Source organism: Sebastes umbrosus, chromosome 16 (genome assembly GCF_015220745.1).
Source record: "Sebastes umbrosus isolate fSebUmb1 chromosome 16, fSebUmb1.pri, whole genome shotgun sequence".
Taxonomy (NCBI): Eukaryota; Metazoa; Chordata; class Actinopteri; order Perciformes; family Sebastidae; genus Sebastes; species Sebastes umbrosus.
Window position 1 is genome coordinate 13,838,051 of NC_051284.1, and position 13,394 is coordinate 13,851,444.

Genomic DNA, 13,394 nt, shown 5'->3' on the forward strand with positions numbered 1-13,394 from the left:
GGTTCTGACATCAAAATAAAATGACAAATGTGTATTTGTTTTGATGGATGAGGATTAGGGCTGTCAAAGTTAACGCAATAATAACCCATTAACGCAAATTTGTCTTACCGCCACGAATTTCTTTAAAGCATTAAAGCTAGATGCTGGTATCATATCAAACTTGAAAACCTAAAGAATCTATTGGTACCAAGCAATGTTCATCTAGTTTGTCTCTAAATAACACTCCAGACTTACACAAAATTTTGTCATGGCCATTTTCAAAGGGGTCCCTTGACCTCTGACCTCAAGATATGTGAATGAAAATGGGTTCTATGGGTACCCACGAGTCTCCCCGTGACAGACATGCCCACTTTATGATAACCATATGCCATTTTGGGGCAAGTCATAGTCAAGTCAGCACACTGACACACTGACAGCTGTTGTTGCCTGTTGGGCTGCAGTTTGCCATGTTATGATTTGAGCACATTTTTTATGCTAAATGCAGTACCTGTTTCTGGACAATATTTGTCATTGTTTTGTGTTGTTAATTGTTTTACAATAATAAATATATACATACATTTGCATAAAGCAGCATATTTGAGTATTAAATACTTGAGAAATCTCCCTTTAAGGTACATTTTGAACAGATAAAAAATGTGTGATTAATTTGTGATTAATAACAATTAACTATGGACAATAATATGATTAATCGCAATTGAATATTCTAATCGATTGACAGCCTTAATGAGGATGCATGGTGGCTGATGTGCTTCTGTGTATCTGTCTTTTAAGGTTTTAATGTAAAACAAAACTTCCTTAATGTTGTGGCATGAGCTCTCCATCACTTCAAATCTCAAGCATACCTCTCTTTACTTCTAACAGTTTTTATGTGGTCAAGCATCTTTCCGAAATCTACACTTCAAAATACACCAATCACTACTATTCACAGGTTCATTCTAGCTTGACTGGGAAGGCTCAAGCACACCTTTGATTTCTCGTAGACAGGTGCACAAGAGGAAATGCCCATAGGCAAGATATGAAAGAATTCCTGCACACTGTCATTTTACCTACTTCATAGTTCATAGGCCCCGGGTTCATTCTATCATTTCTTATCACTCTGACACACTCCAGTCCATTTCCCAGCCATCATTAATTATTGTGTGTATACTTATCTCTGTCAACAACGTAATTAGCAACCTTTTCCCCATCCGGTGACATTATGGTTCCAATCTGAGGGCCATTCAGCGCCGAGACATGCAGCAGCATACTGATAATAGTCGTCCCTTGCCCTTTGAAACTGCTCCCTGTTTAATTGGAGTAGAACTCAATTGTTCAACTCATTAGGAAGGAACTGAGGCTGAAGTGTAAAATGTGATATGGATTAGGGCTAATGCAGACACATAGACGTGTTGTAAAGCTGAGTTCAAGTGGCCTGATAGGAAGTTTTATGGGGAAAATGAAGCTGTTAGACATTGGCTAAGTATTCAGATAAGAGGATGAAACAGCCCGAGAGTCGGCTGGTAATAATAGCATCTATTAAATTGATTTGAAATCAGGCTGAGGTCATTCTGCTTGGGTGGGGTGCTTTCCAACTCTCTCCCGTCCCAAAAGCACCGGTCCCCTAGTTTAATCTGAAATTGAAGGCTCTCAACTGCGACGGATTATAGGGGCTAATCCAAGCATGCAGCCGTGGACGGTGTCCTAATGAGCCTGGCCAGCGGAGCATCAAGTGACAACAAGTAGCTACTCCAACAACGTTTCAGTGATGCCTTGACAGCAGCTGACCATTTTGTTTGAAAGGAAAGCAAAAATAAATAGACACCAAATAGACGCCACATTTAATAAAAGGCTATTTTATGCTTTATATTTTTGAGTTATACATCAAATGAAAACACAAAAATTTTTAAGACTACAAGAAATTGTGCCTCAGTGAGAGAGATTAATATATCAAGTATATACAACGCGATATAGGACAACAATTACTTTCTGTCGGTGGGATGGTTCTTATTTCATAACTGTACATTAACATGAAAATGAATGCCTAGAATGAAATGCACTTGACTGTGTCATTGGTAGTCCTAATTAATATGATATAACTGTAGTAAAATTTGACTTAACTGGCTCTATATATCACTGTGGGATCTATGTACACCAATATTAACACTTTACTCCCACTCTGCCAAATCTTCTCTACTATGCATAAGCAACAAAAACTGGAAGTAAATCAGAAAAAGTGCATTTTGCATCTTCTGTGCAGCAGTGAACCGGTGACGGCCAGATGAGTTTTCTCCTTAAAGAAGTCCAGGCCAGTTTTAGAGAAGTCAGTGAGGGATGAAGACCTGCAGGACAGTGAGTTATGTTGTGAAAGTGCAGCCAGCACACAGGAACGTGATAGTCTCTACGGACTTTTCTCCTCCTCTGCTGGACTCAGGCGATCTTTCTCCTCGGCCGCCTGTCTCTCCTGTGTGCCCTCCAGCAGTCTGTCATGAGAAACCGTCCCCAGCACTTTGGCACTGTGCTCCTGTGCTTTGGCCCTGAGTGCAGCAATGCTGTTCTCTCTCAGTTCCTCTTTAGAAATGGTAGACTTGACCTCTGACCTCTTCTCCTCCGCCTCGGCCTCTTCCGCCCTCTGAGAGCTCGGCTGCTGGGGCGCGTCACACTGTCCCGTTGCCGGGGGGACGGTCACCTCCACGGACTTTTTGTGCATCCCTGCAAAGAGTTGCGGGTATTCAGATTTAGAATAGCGTCTGTTGATTGGTAAGCCATCTTGGACTGAAAATAGCAAGCAAAAATAGTTCTGGTTTAGAATATAAGGCTTGAATGGATGATGGCGATGACCGGTGGAGAGGATGAAAATGTTTTATGTAATGCAAAGTGCCGTGTTCTCTATATTTAGGATGTTTCTTTGCTTTAAAGGGTCAGGCTTAGCTAAATAGAGCATCTATTTAGCACACAGTATCAGTCCATCACTGCTTTGTGGTTATGATTAGACGTAAATAACTTTCACATAGAAATGCTGTTGAATCATGTGGCAAACATACTATTAAAACAACCATGAACTGTTGACACAATGAGTCAATGATGCTGACTGTATGGGGGAGACAGTACGACATGAGCCTCACCGAGCAGCCAGGGGGCGCAGGACTCCATGATGCCATCCTTGGCAGACTTGAGGATGGACTCTGGCAGGGGGATGGAGTGCCTCACCATGGCTCCATACAGCCCGTACTCAGCCATCACGGTGCTTCGGCCCCAGCACTTCTCCCTCTTCCTCCACTTGGCTCTGCGGTTCTGAAACCAGACCTGTGACCGGAGGACAAAACACCCGGTTATCAGCCACTAGTACCAAATAAGACAAATAAGTCCAGTTCTTGCCAGTGAGGAAAATATGTATTGGATCAATGGAACAAAGGTTAGTTTAGCTACAAAACATTTACGCGCTTGAGACCAAATGTAGTACATTTTTTATGCTTTTTTGGATCTATAATGATTACTATGAATATTTGGAAATGGCTGAGATGGACCGTGAGATCAGTAGTTTCTTTTAAGGGTTGCAGACAATCCAACTATGCAATTTGCATTTCCTTAAGTGCAAGATGCAACTATTGGTACCACTTTCTAATAAGGCACCCTAAGTCAACTCAAGTTTATTTGTATAGCACGTTGGAAAACAACTGCAGTTGACTAAAGTGCTGTAAAAATTAAAGTGGACAGCGAGTAAAATATTGTCAACAAAACAACAATAATTGCAACAGAAAAATACAAGGCAATGTGTGTACAAATCTAAAAGAGAAACAAAATAAAACTTGCAAGAGCAATTTATAAAAATAAAAGTTAATAAAATACTAAAACATTAAACCATTAAAACCACTATGAGCAACCAAAGGTCATTGAAAATAAGTATGTCTTGAGGTTTGTCTTGAAAGTGTCAATGGAGGACATTTGATAGCTTTGGAGCTGCCACTGCAAAGGCACCCTAAAGAGGGTTTGGGTTTGGCTTTATTAATGATTAATAAATACATTACTAATACTTCATACAGCTGTTATGAGCTATCAATAAGACTACATTTTGGGTCGTTAGGTTGTGAAAAATCAATGTGGCTGCTGTTTCTATTTGGATTTTGGTCTACATCCTCTGCAGCCATTTTCTTTATTGATGACCTAATACCTTTTATAACTGCCGACATGGTGGTGCTGTATATTATAAAGTGTAAACCCCTCAGTATTTATTTATTAATATGAACATTTATTACTGCATTATTAGAAAGGTTAAACACCATCAAATGGGATTTTTTCATAACCTGGCGTAGAGCTGCAACTAATGATTATTTTCACTGTCGATTAATCGATTAGTTGTTTTATTATTTTTTCTCTAAAAAATTACTCAAACTGATGAATTTAATAGTTGACAACTAATCGATAAATTATTGCAACTCTACTGGCAACCCAAAAGCTGTTATGACTGGCTTCTAACTGACCTTCAGTAATTTATTTATTTATGAACCTTTACTAAAACCATTCTTACTCAACTATTCAGTGAGCATTTAGTGATTTTAAAGATGACCTATTTGTGAATCTCCAGTGTGATTCAAAGTAACTTAAGATAACAAGTGCACCGTTTTGGATTGAGCCCATTGATTTCCCATAAACTGGCTGGCTACAGGTGTGAAGGATATCTGTGCCTGCTGTCAGAGCTGATCTCCAGCTACCTGTGGCCACATTATAGATGGTTTGACACACCATGACACTCCACTTGGCCCTGCAGCCAACAACTGCTTGAGGCTGTGTGCAGCAGGCTCTCTGTCAGCTCAGAGAGAGAGAGAGGCCAAATTGATAGTAGAGCACAACACAGGACTGTTAAACACTCTGCTGAGGCTCCTCTGTGAGGAAGAAGAGAGGAGGGGGAGATGGAGGGGACAGATATTAAATTGAAAACGATCAAACCGTTTTCATGCTTTTTTTTTCTCTCTGGTAATTCTGATGATAACCCTTATTTCATACAAGATACTTTTTTTTTTTTTTTTTCATGAGAAATTGCTTCTGTGGCCCCTCAAAAGAAGCCAGTGTGAAGCTGCATGGAGGAGGAGTGACCCAGGGGCACAACGAGGCTGATTGAAAAATAAGTTAATTTCAGGCCCAATCGATGGCGGGCAGGCGGGCAAATATCACGGGAAATTAAACTACCGGGACTCGTGGGAGCATTGCTATTGACCCGTGCTAATAAATTCAATGTAGTTATTTCATTTGAACTCCCTGCGTCTCTCCAGCAGGCAGCCAGCAGCCAGCCTCCAGAGCTCCCTCTGATTTAACTAATTACACTCAATGAGGAAAATTGGGTGTTAATGTTATTTAGGATGGGAGCAGGCCTAGGGCTTATTTATTTATTTATTTCCTCTTTTTATTATTTATTCTGGGCTGTATACTGTTGCAAGCGCGTATAATGAGAATGAGATTAAAAGGCGCGCCTGGCAGATGGATGGTCCAGGTCACACTGCAATCTTCTTCCGCCTTGATAGCTTGATTAGGTCGTTAGCGGATCCTTCCCCGAGAACAAATTGTTTCACATCCAACTGCTCCTGATGAGAGATTATGTGTCCTGGAGAGGAGAGCGGAGCTGCAGGAGAGGAGAGCTGAGCGGCCTGCAGCTTCAGACACTCAGCTCATCACTGAGAACCATCTCCACCTTAAACAGCACAGCAGCTGCTACATTCGACATTCGACAATCGCATTCGACATTCGACATTCGACAGTGAGAGATTACAGGTGAATATTCATAAGGCAACACAATAATATGTACCTTGTAATATTCACACTTTTTTCCAATTAGAAAATAATTAATTGTGTTTTAAAGACACTACAGCTTATTCAAATAATGGTCTATGATGTGTGTCAGTCTATAAAGAAATATAATTATATCGAATCTTTTCAATGAAATTGATATAAGATGCTTTAATTGTATCATATGATTGCCTTTTTAATTGGATTTGATTAGACAAGTAGCCTATTATATATTTTGCAGAGAGCATATCAAAGTCAATAAAGATGAAATGTTTTTTTGTTTTTTTAATTAAAAAAACAAAATTTTTTTTCACATTCAGCAGCTGCTACTCACATATTATACAGGAGGTTTGTTATAGCACTGATGGGACACAGAGATTACAGGTGAATATTCAGAAGGCACACAATAATATGTGCTTTATAATATTCACACTAATCAATTAAAACAAAAATGAATTATGTTTTAAAGACACTACAGCTTATTCAAAAGAATTGTCTATGATGTGTGTCAGTCTAAAGAAATATAATTGTATCGAATCTTTTCAATGAATATTGATATAAGATGCTTTAACTTTATCATATGATTGTCTTTAATTGGCTTTGATTAGCCAAGTAGCCTATTAAATATTTTGCAAAGTCAATATAGATCAAAATGTTTTTTGTTTTTTTTAAAATAAAAATATAATATTTATTTTTCACATTTTAGCCAAAAATAAAATTAAAAGGGTCAGCGTGTCTTATTTCTTTCAGATGTAACATTTTTATTGCAAAAAAAAATCTCTAAAAGAAGTGCCTGTATAGCATGTATCTATGAATTGAGTCATTTAAAATATGGCTTGATTCATATGTTAAAGTGAACCATAAAGGATGTATTTAATTCACTCGACAGTGAAAATAAAGTGAAACAAATCAAAATTGTCTATATGTGCCAAATTAAAATGAATATCAGGATGCTAGTCCAAATATCGTCAAGTAAACTTTCGATTGAATAATGCTGATTATGAGCTTAACAGCACATGAACTAGGATCTTCTTACCTGTATCCTGTCTTCAGGTAGCTCTGTCTTCATGGCCAACATCTCGCGGGCGTAAACATCCGGGTAGTGCGCTTCATTGAAGGCCTTTTCCAGCTCCTCCAGCTGGTAGGAGGTGAAGATGGTCCTGTTGGAAACGGGTTCTCATTTCAAATATGTGTGGACATAATGAACATAATATATTATGTCCTGCAGATATCAAACTAAAGGGTGAGCCAATCTGATTCTAAAATAATTAAGAAATAAAAACACAAAGGGTAAAACAACATTGAACACATTTCTATAGTTAAATAAGAGCCAATTTAAAAAAACAAAGTTTTTTTTTTTATTATCCATGTGCCTGGGTGTAAAAAGCAAACCAAACAGGCAAAGCTTCACATTTCTGGATGCCAGTAATGAAAGAAAATACAACCGATCTGTGGCCAATTTGTAGTAAATTATTATCAGTAATTTGACAAGTTTATTATCTGTTTTCAATAAGGCTATGATAATAAATAAAAAAATAAAAAATAACAATAAGCATTGCACATTGATTTTGTAGGCCTAGATTCGTTACTTTATTTTACTGGGAAAAAAACAGTCTTGTGATTTCTGCAATATGATGATAAACATTTCTAAAACATAACAATATCAGTCATTATTAACCAGAAATCAACACTAACCGGTGGCGTCTTTTCTTGCGTTTCTTGCTCTGACTTACTGATGACTTTGAGAGTTTTCGTTCATTTGAAGATAAATCATCTGAGTCTGGATAAAAAAAAAAAAACACAGAAGAAAATACTAAAGTTAATAACATCTATAAGAGCGTTTTTTCAATTTTCAGAATAAATGTAATAAATAGTGTTGACACTGACACAACAATGCTATTTTTATAAGGCCATTACATTTTAATTATTTAATCTAAAGTCAAACAACAGACAATGACAATACTAATCAGCCTAATAATAATAATAATAATAATAATAATATATATTTTGTTTGCTTGTGGTATAATTTCAGTGTTTATTACATTGGCATACATTTTATTGCAAATCATTAAGAATAAAAATAAGGATTGGCCCATTTATTGCATATATGGTGCAAGTGTACAGTATGGCTTCCAATAGATTTACTTTACACACATTTGCATGGGCATCATCAAAGTGATTGTGTAATAATAATAGAATAATATCTCAAGTAAATTTATAAATAAAGACATACATTACAGAGCAAAACAAGAAAATGCTGGGGAATTGTTGCATGGATCTACACAATGCACACTAATGTAACCTAAAACAACATGAACAGTGACTTCAGGCACACAGAGCCTCAACAGATCCGCCTTGCACAGTCATATTTTATATCAAACAGTGTGCAACGAGCTGCTGATTAAGAAGGAGAAAAATGTTGCTGCTGCAATTAGTGGCTGGCCAGTTGAAACTAATTAGAGCCTATTTAGTGGAAATGCTATTAATGAAGAAATCAATGTTATAATAACAACATATAATAATAACAAATACAATTTAAAAAAAATAATTATGCAAGCATGCACATTATTTCCAGTTTAGAAATAAGCAAAACTAGTGTAGCATTGAGCTCAGTATTTACTATGAATACTTATATACTACTATATACTACAAGCATAAATGTCATATTAAATCACTCTATTTCCTCATTCACAACATCTCTTACTAAAAGGCAGGAAAAGGGTATTCAATATAGGCTCTATATACCTACACAAATATACTATGAACTGTGCTTATCTTTGACCTGTTTAAATCTATTATTGCTATGAATACTTATATACTACTTAAGTATATAAGTACTTAAAATGTATTGATGTAATTTTACATCAATACATTTATAGTACAAACACCACATGTTGATTAAGCCCTTATAAACTCACTGCAGATATAGCATTGCTTATATCATTTTGCTTATATACTACTTAAGTATATAAGTAGTAAAAAAAAATATATATATATTTTTTTTTTATTAAAAAAAATAATTATGCAAGCATGCACATCAGTCCAGTTTGGAAATAAGCAAAATTAGTGAGCTCAGTATTTTCTATGAATACTTATATATATTAATTAAGTACATAAGTAGTACAATTTTTTTATTTTTTTATTAAAAAAAAAAATTATGCAAGCATGCACATCAGTCTAGTTTGGAAATAAGCAAAACTAGTGAGCTCAGTATTTTCTATGAATACTTATATATATTAATTAAGTACATAAGTAGTACAATTTTTTTATTTTTTTATTAAAAAAAAAAATTATGCAATCATCAGTCTAGTTTGGAAATAAGCAAAACTAGTGTAGCATTGAGTTCAGTATTTACTATATTAAATGCAATGCAGTGATCAGACCTGAGCTGGCAGACTGGCTGGTGTCCATCGGCCCTCCTCCTCCGGACCTGCTGTGTGGCTGCAGGTGAACATCTTGTGCGTCCGACAGCACCGTCTCCAGAAACACCGGCTGCCTGTAAAACGACGGGATCCCTCCGTGGCCGAGTAATCCCATCCCGACACCCACACCCACTCCCATACCACCGGGGCCCAGCAGGGACCTGGCGGCGATCAGGTGCGCCCCGGCCGGCAGCGAGCTGAGCGGACTGAGCGGGCTCCTCGGGGCCGCGGACGGCTCCTTGTTGTTCAGCCCCAGGATCTCCTGGATGCCGAAGCCGGTGCACCTGGTGGGCGGATGGTGGCTGCTGCTCTTCGGCAGCTGCTGGCTGCTGCTGTTACTCCCTCCGTTTGAGCTTTTCTCTGATAAATGCAAACTTTCCAACAACACTGCACCTTGTTTCCCCGTCATCTTCGGATGCTATTTCTTTATTCTATACCGTCTCACATACAGGATGGTCCCCAGTGCATGATCCTCTCTGTATATAACACACCAGAGTCCCTTTAGAGAAGAAATGCTCCTTTTATCCAACAGGTCCATCACCAACAAGAGGCAGCAGCCAGCAGCCAATCAGCTGCAAGGATTCAGGATTCCTGTGGATCATGGATGCATTATACGCCCTCTCTTGGATACATATCTGCATTTTGCTCAGGACTATATGGATAAACGAGGAAGGGATTTAGGCTACAGAGAGAAAGAAAGAAAGGAGGGAACGAAATCTTCAAGGCTGCAGGGAGAGGATGAACTGAGGAATGAAAACTACATTTTGTCCATCAGTACATCTTGTTGCTAAATAATAATGAATGTGCTGCTAAAGACATGTAAATCCAGAGGACAGATGGTAATTTTGTAATTTTTCTCAAACTGAGCTGCCTATGGATGCAAAATGAATTTCAGTGCAAACCTACAATAAAGTTGTATCGTATCTTATCGCACATCCTATTGTGGAAAAAGGAACCTAGAATAATGCACATTTTATAGAGACTAAAAATGACAAAGATAGGGGAAATTAAAACTTCAATTTTACATCATTTATAGTACAAACACCACATATTGTTTAAGCCCTTATAAACTCACTGTAGATATAGCATTGCTTATATCATTTTTCGTTAGGCCTAATTAAATCGTCTATTTCACACCTTTTACTTACCTTTGAAATGCTGCAAAATTACCTCAATCTCCTAGAATAAATCAGTATGTATATGCCTTTCGCTGAATGGTTTACACACACACATAGGCAGCTATGATCTCTCTGTCCAACCACTGGCTCACACGGATGGATAATTGATCTCCAGATGCTATGGGAAACTCATCACACGCAAATCAAAGGCCCTCCCAAAAACGACAGCTGGACGATATGGACCCACTGTGCTGCTGCTGCTGCTGCTGCTGCTGCTGCACGGTCCTGCACGGAGCTGTAATCCCACAGCAGCAGCAGCAGCAGCACAGACTACAGAGCAGATTAAATCACAGCAACATTTCCCCGGAGGAGAGGGGGAAATTATACAGAATATGGGACACAAGTGTAAGACTATTAAATAATTTTCTGACCTGTTATTAATTATTTTCTTATGCATAATAATAATTAAATACTGAATAATGGCTAATTATGTCTGGTATAGGAAGGTCGTGTAGGCCTATCTTTAGTGAAATTATGATTTATTATTATTATTTTAGTTTCAGGGAGTTGATGAATTATTCTGGTTTATTGATATTATTGAGACAATTCTTATTATTTTTTTAATTTATTTATTTGCATTTTTAGTTAACACCATGCCTGTTGGCCTTATTCTAAAATGTGACTTAATTGCGAAAAAAAAGAGAAACATATGCTTATTATTTGGATTAACCTATTTATTTAAATACTCTAATAATACTAAAGATGCAGACCAAGTTCATCGTTTATTCTTGTTTTTTCAGTTCCAATCAGATAACGAGAGTGTTGAGGGTTAAAAGAGAGAACACTCTCATTATCATAAAGCTAATTTTACATATTTTGTGCCAAAATTAAAACTCATGAAATTACATGAATATTTTTTTTTGTTTTTTTTGCTTGTGGTATAATTTCAGTGTTTATTACATTAGCATGAATTTTATTGTAAATTATTTAGAATAAAGATAAGGATTGGCCAATTGAATGCATATATGGTGCAAGTGTATGGCTTCCAATAGATTTACTTTGCACGCATTTGCATTGGCATCATCGAAGTGATAGTGTAATAATAATAATAGAATAATATCTCAAGTAAATGAATAAATAAAGACGTAAATTACAGAACAAAACAAGAAAATGCTGGGGAATTGTTTCATGGATCCTCACAATGCACACTAAAACAACATGAACAGTGACTTCAGGCACACAGAGCCTCAACAGATCCGCCTTGCACAGTCATATTTTATATCAAACAGTGTGCAACGAGCTGCTGATTAAGAAGGAGAAAAATGTTGCTGCTGCAATTAGTGGCTGGCCAGTTGAAACTAATTAGAGCCTATTTAGTGGAAATGCTATTAATGAAGAAATCAATGTTATTAGGATATGCTAATGACACACCAGCCTGTTGGGATCGAGTCATTTATTAACACTGAAGGGTGTGAGTCAGGATGACCCGTCAATTACAGGCGAGTTACTGCCCCCTTTCACTCCATCATCACTTCAATCTATAAAAGGCTTTTCTTTTTGTTTGTTGATAGTGCAACACTTCTCCTCTCTGTAAGGCTTTTAATAATCCATCTTCTATATGAAAATGGCTGCATGCTGATTTACATGCAGAAGAGAGGCTGCCTAATAAGGCTCTAGATTAAGGGAAGATTTAGTTCAGTCATTCGTGTAGATTGGGTTGCCCATCAAAGACCTGCAGGATCTGACGGCTGCAGATTAAAAAACAAACAGCTGTTGGATATTTTTTTGTTTATCTGCCCCCCCCCCACCCGCTCAACCCCACATCCTTTCTCTGCTCCTCTCACTCCTCCTGTTTCTGTTTCACGTGGCATTTTTTAAGCAAAATTAGGAACAAAGTGTTCTCAGAGCTTTAGAAATGATGTTAACAGCCCAGATATGATAAACGCATCCAGCCTGTGTAACCTTCAAACAGGTGTAGCTCTGCAGCAGGTCAAAACCTGATAAGCAGCTGCAAGCAAAAGCCGCCCACTATAATGAATATTACATCCTGCTGATGTGACTGCTAAAGCTTAAAATGCATTTGTGATAATGAATAAGCAGACAACTTTTTCTTTGCAGGAAGGTCACAGCAGCAATATAACTGAATGCATTAACTGATAGATTCTTGCACATAAGAATAATTTCTCAACAAGTCATATCCTACATGTGAACTTTTTTTTATGCAACACATGGTGCATCCAATGTCTCTTTTTATTAGGACGATCAAAGTGGTGTAAAACTCTTTATCTGCTTTCCAAAAATAACAGATTGTGAGCAAATGTTTTCCCTCAGACATCGTGCTGAAACAGGGTGCAGGACAACTTGATGACAGCACACATGTAGAGCCGAGTCAGGGGAAAAACTAAAGCACAGCCAGAGTCTCTGCTTTCCCAAAGCACTCACAGGGTGTGATGTGATGGGATGCCCCCGCCTCCCTCCCTCTCCCCAGTACAGAAAGAGTTTGCAAGCCCCGCAGCTTTCTCATGGCTCCTCCACAATGGCATGTTTGGTAGCTGCCGGCAGCATTGCTTAATTAGGCGAGGAGTTGATTAATTTGCACTAATTGACAGCTAATTTAAGGACTCAGGGCACATCAGATTGACGTTTTTCGGGGCACAGAGGCTATGTGAGGTCAAGGCTACGCACTGCGGATGGATGGAGGAGCTATGATTTTTTTCTCTCTCCATATGGATGACCAGCTCTGTGGGGACTGACCCGTTTCTTGAAAAGGCTGTCTGGCCGGAGGGACCATATTGGGGGTGTCAGGTCGCTTACCACGTCAACGCTCAGCAGACTGAATGTTCATCAAGTCAGCATCAACAAGTGTGCAACCAACCAGTCCCAACGACAGCAGGGTCACCTCCAGTATGAAACATTTCACTTTCTTATAAAGTGTTTATAAGTTGCACTGTAAATGTGTAACTAATTCACTCAAATATTATACATAAGTAGGCTACAATTTTGAGGAACTTGTACTTCACTTGAGCATTTCTACATTTAAGAGGTAAAAAATGTGTAGTTTTTATTGCACTACATTAATTTGACAGCTACTTTACAA

The 13,394-nt window shown here is 37.9% G+C and overlaps 1 protein-coding gene across 2 annotated transcripts; it reads right to left on the reverse strand.

Moving 5' to 3' along the window:
• Positions 1–1,811: 1,811 nt before the first annotated feature.
• Positions 1,812–10,030, reverse strand: vsx2 (visual system homeobox 2). 2 transcript variants are annotated; one of them, XM_037746718.1, is made up of 5 exons: positions 9,141–10,030; positions 7,453–7,537; positions 6,794–6,917; positions 3,102–3,282; positions 1,812–2,688 (listed from the first exon to the last, which is right to left on the reverse strand). In XM_037746718.1, the coding sequence occupies exons 1-5, from the start codon at positions 9,586–9,588 to the stop codon at positions 2,378–2,380; spliced, it is 1,149 nt and encodes a 382-aa protein (XP_037602646.1). In that variant the 5' UTR covers positions 9,589–10,030; the 3' UTR covers positions 1,812–2,377. The 2 variants fall into 2 exon arrangements, with proteins under 2 accessions (XP_037602646.1, XP_037602645.1); XM_037746717.1 differs by having other exon boundaries at positions 1,812–2,751.
• Between the last annotated feature and the right edge of the window lie 3,364 nt (positions 10,031–13,394).

Bases quoted from the DNA above. Each gene is read 5' to 3' on its own strand.
- vsx2 (XM_037746717.1), bottom strand. From the start codon at position 9,588: ATGACGGGGAAACAAGGTGCAGTGTTGTTGGAAAGTTTGCATTTATCA. The intron at 6,918-7,452 runs GTTAGTGTTGAT...CGTTTCCAACAG, and splicing joins CGCAAGAAAAGACGCCACCG to GACCATCTTCACCTCCTACC. The intron at 2,752-3,101 runs GTGAGGCTCATG...TGCTATTTTCAG, and splicing joins CTGCGCCCCCTGGCTGCTCG to TCCAAGATGGCTTACCAATC.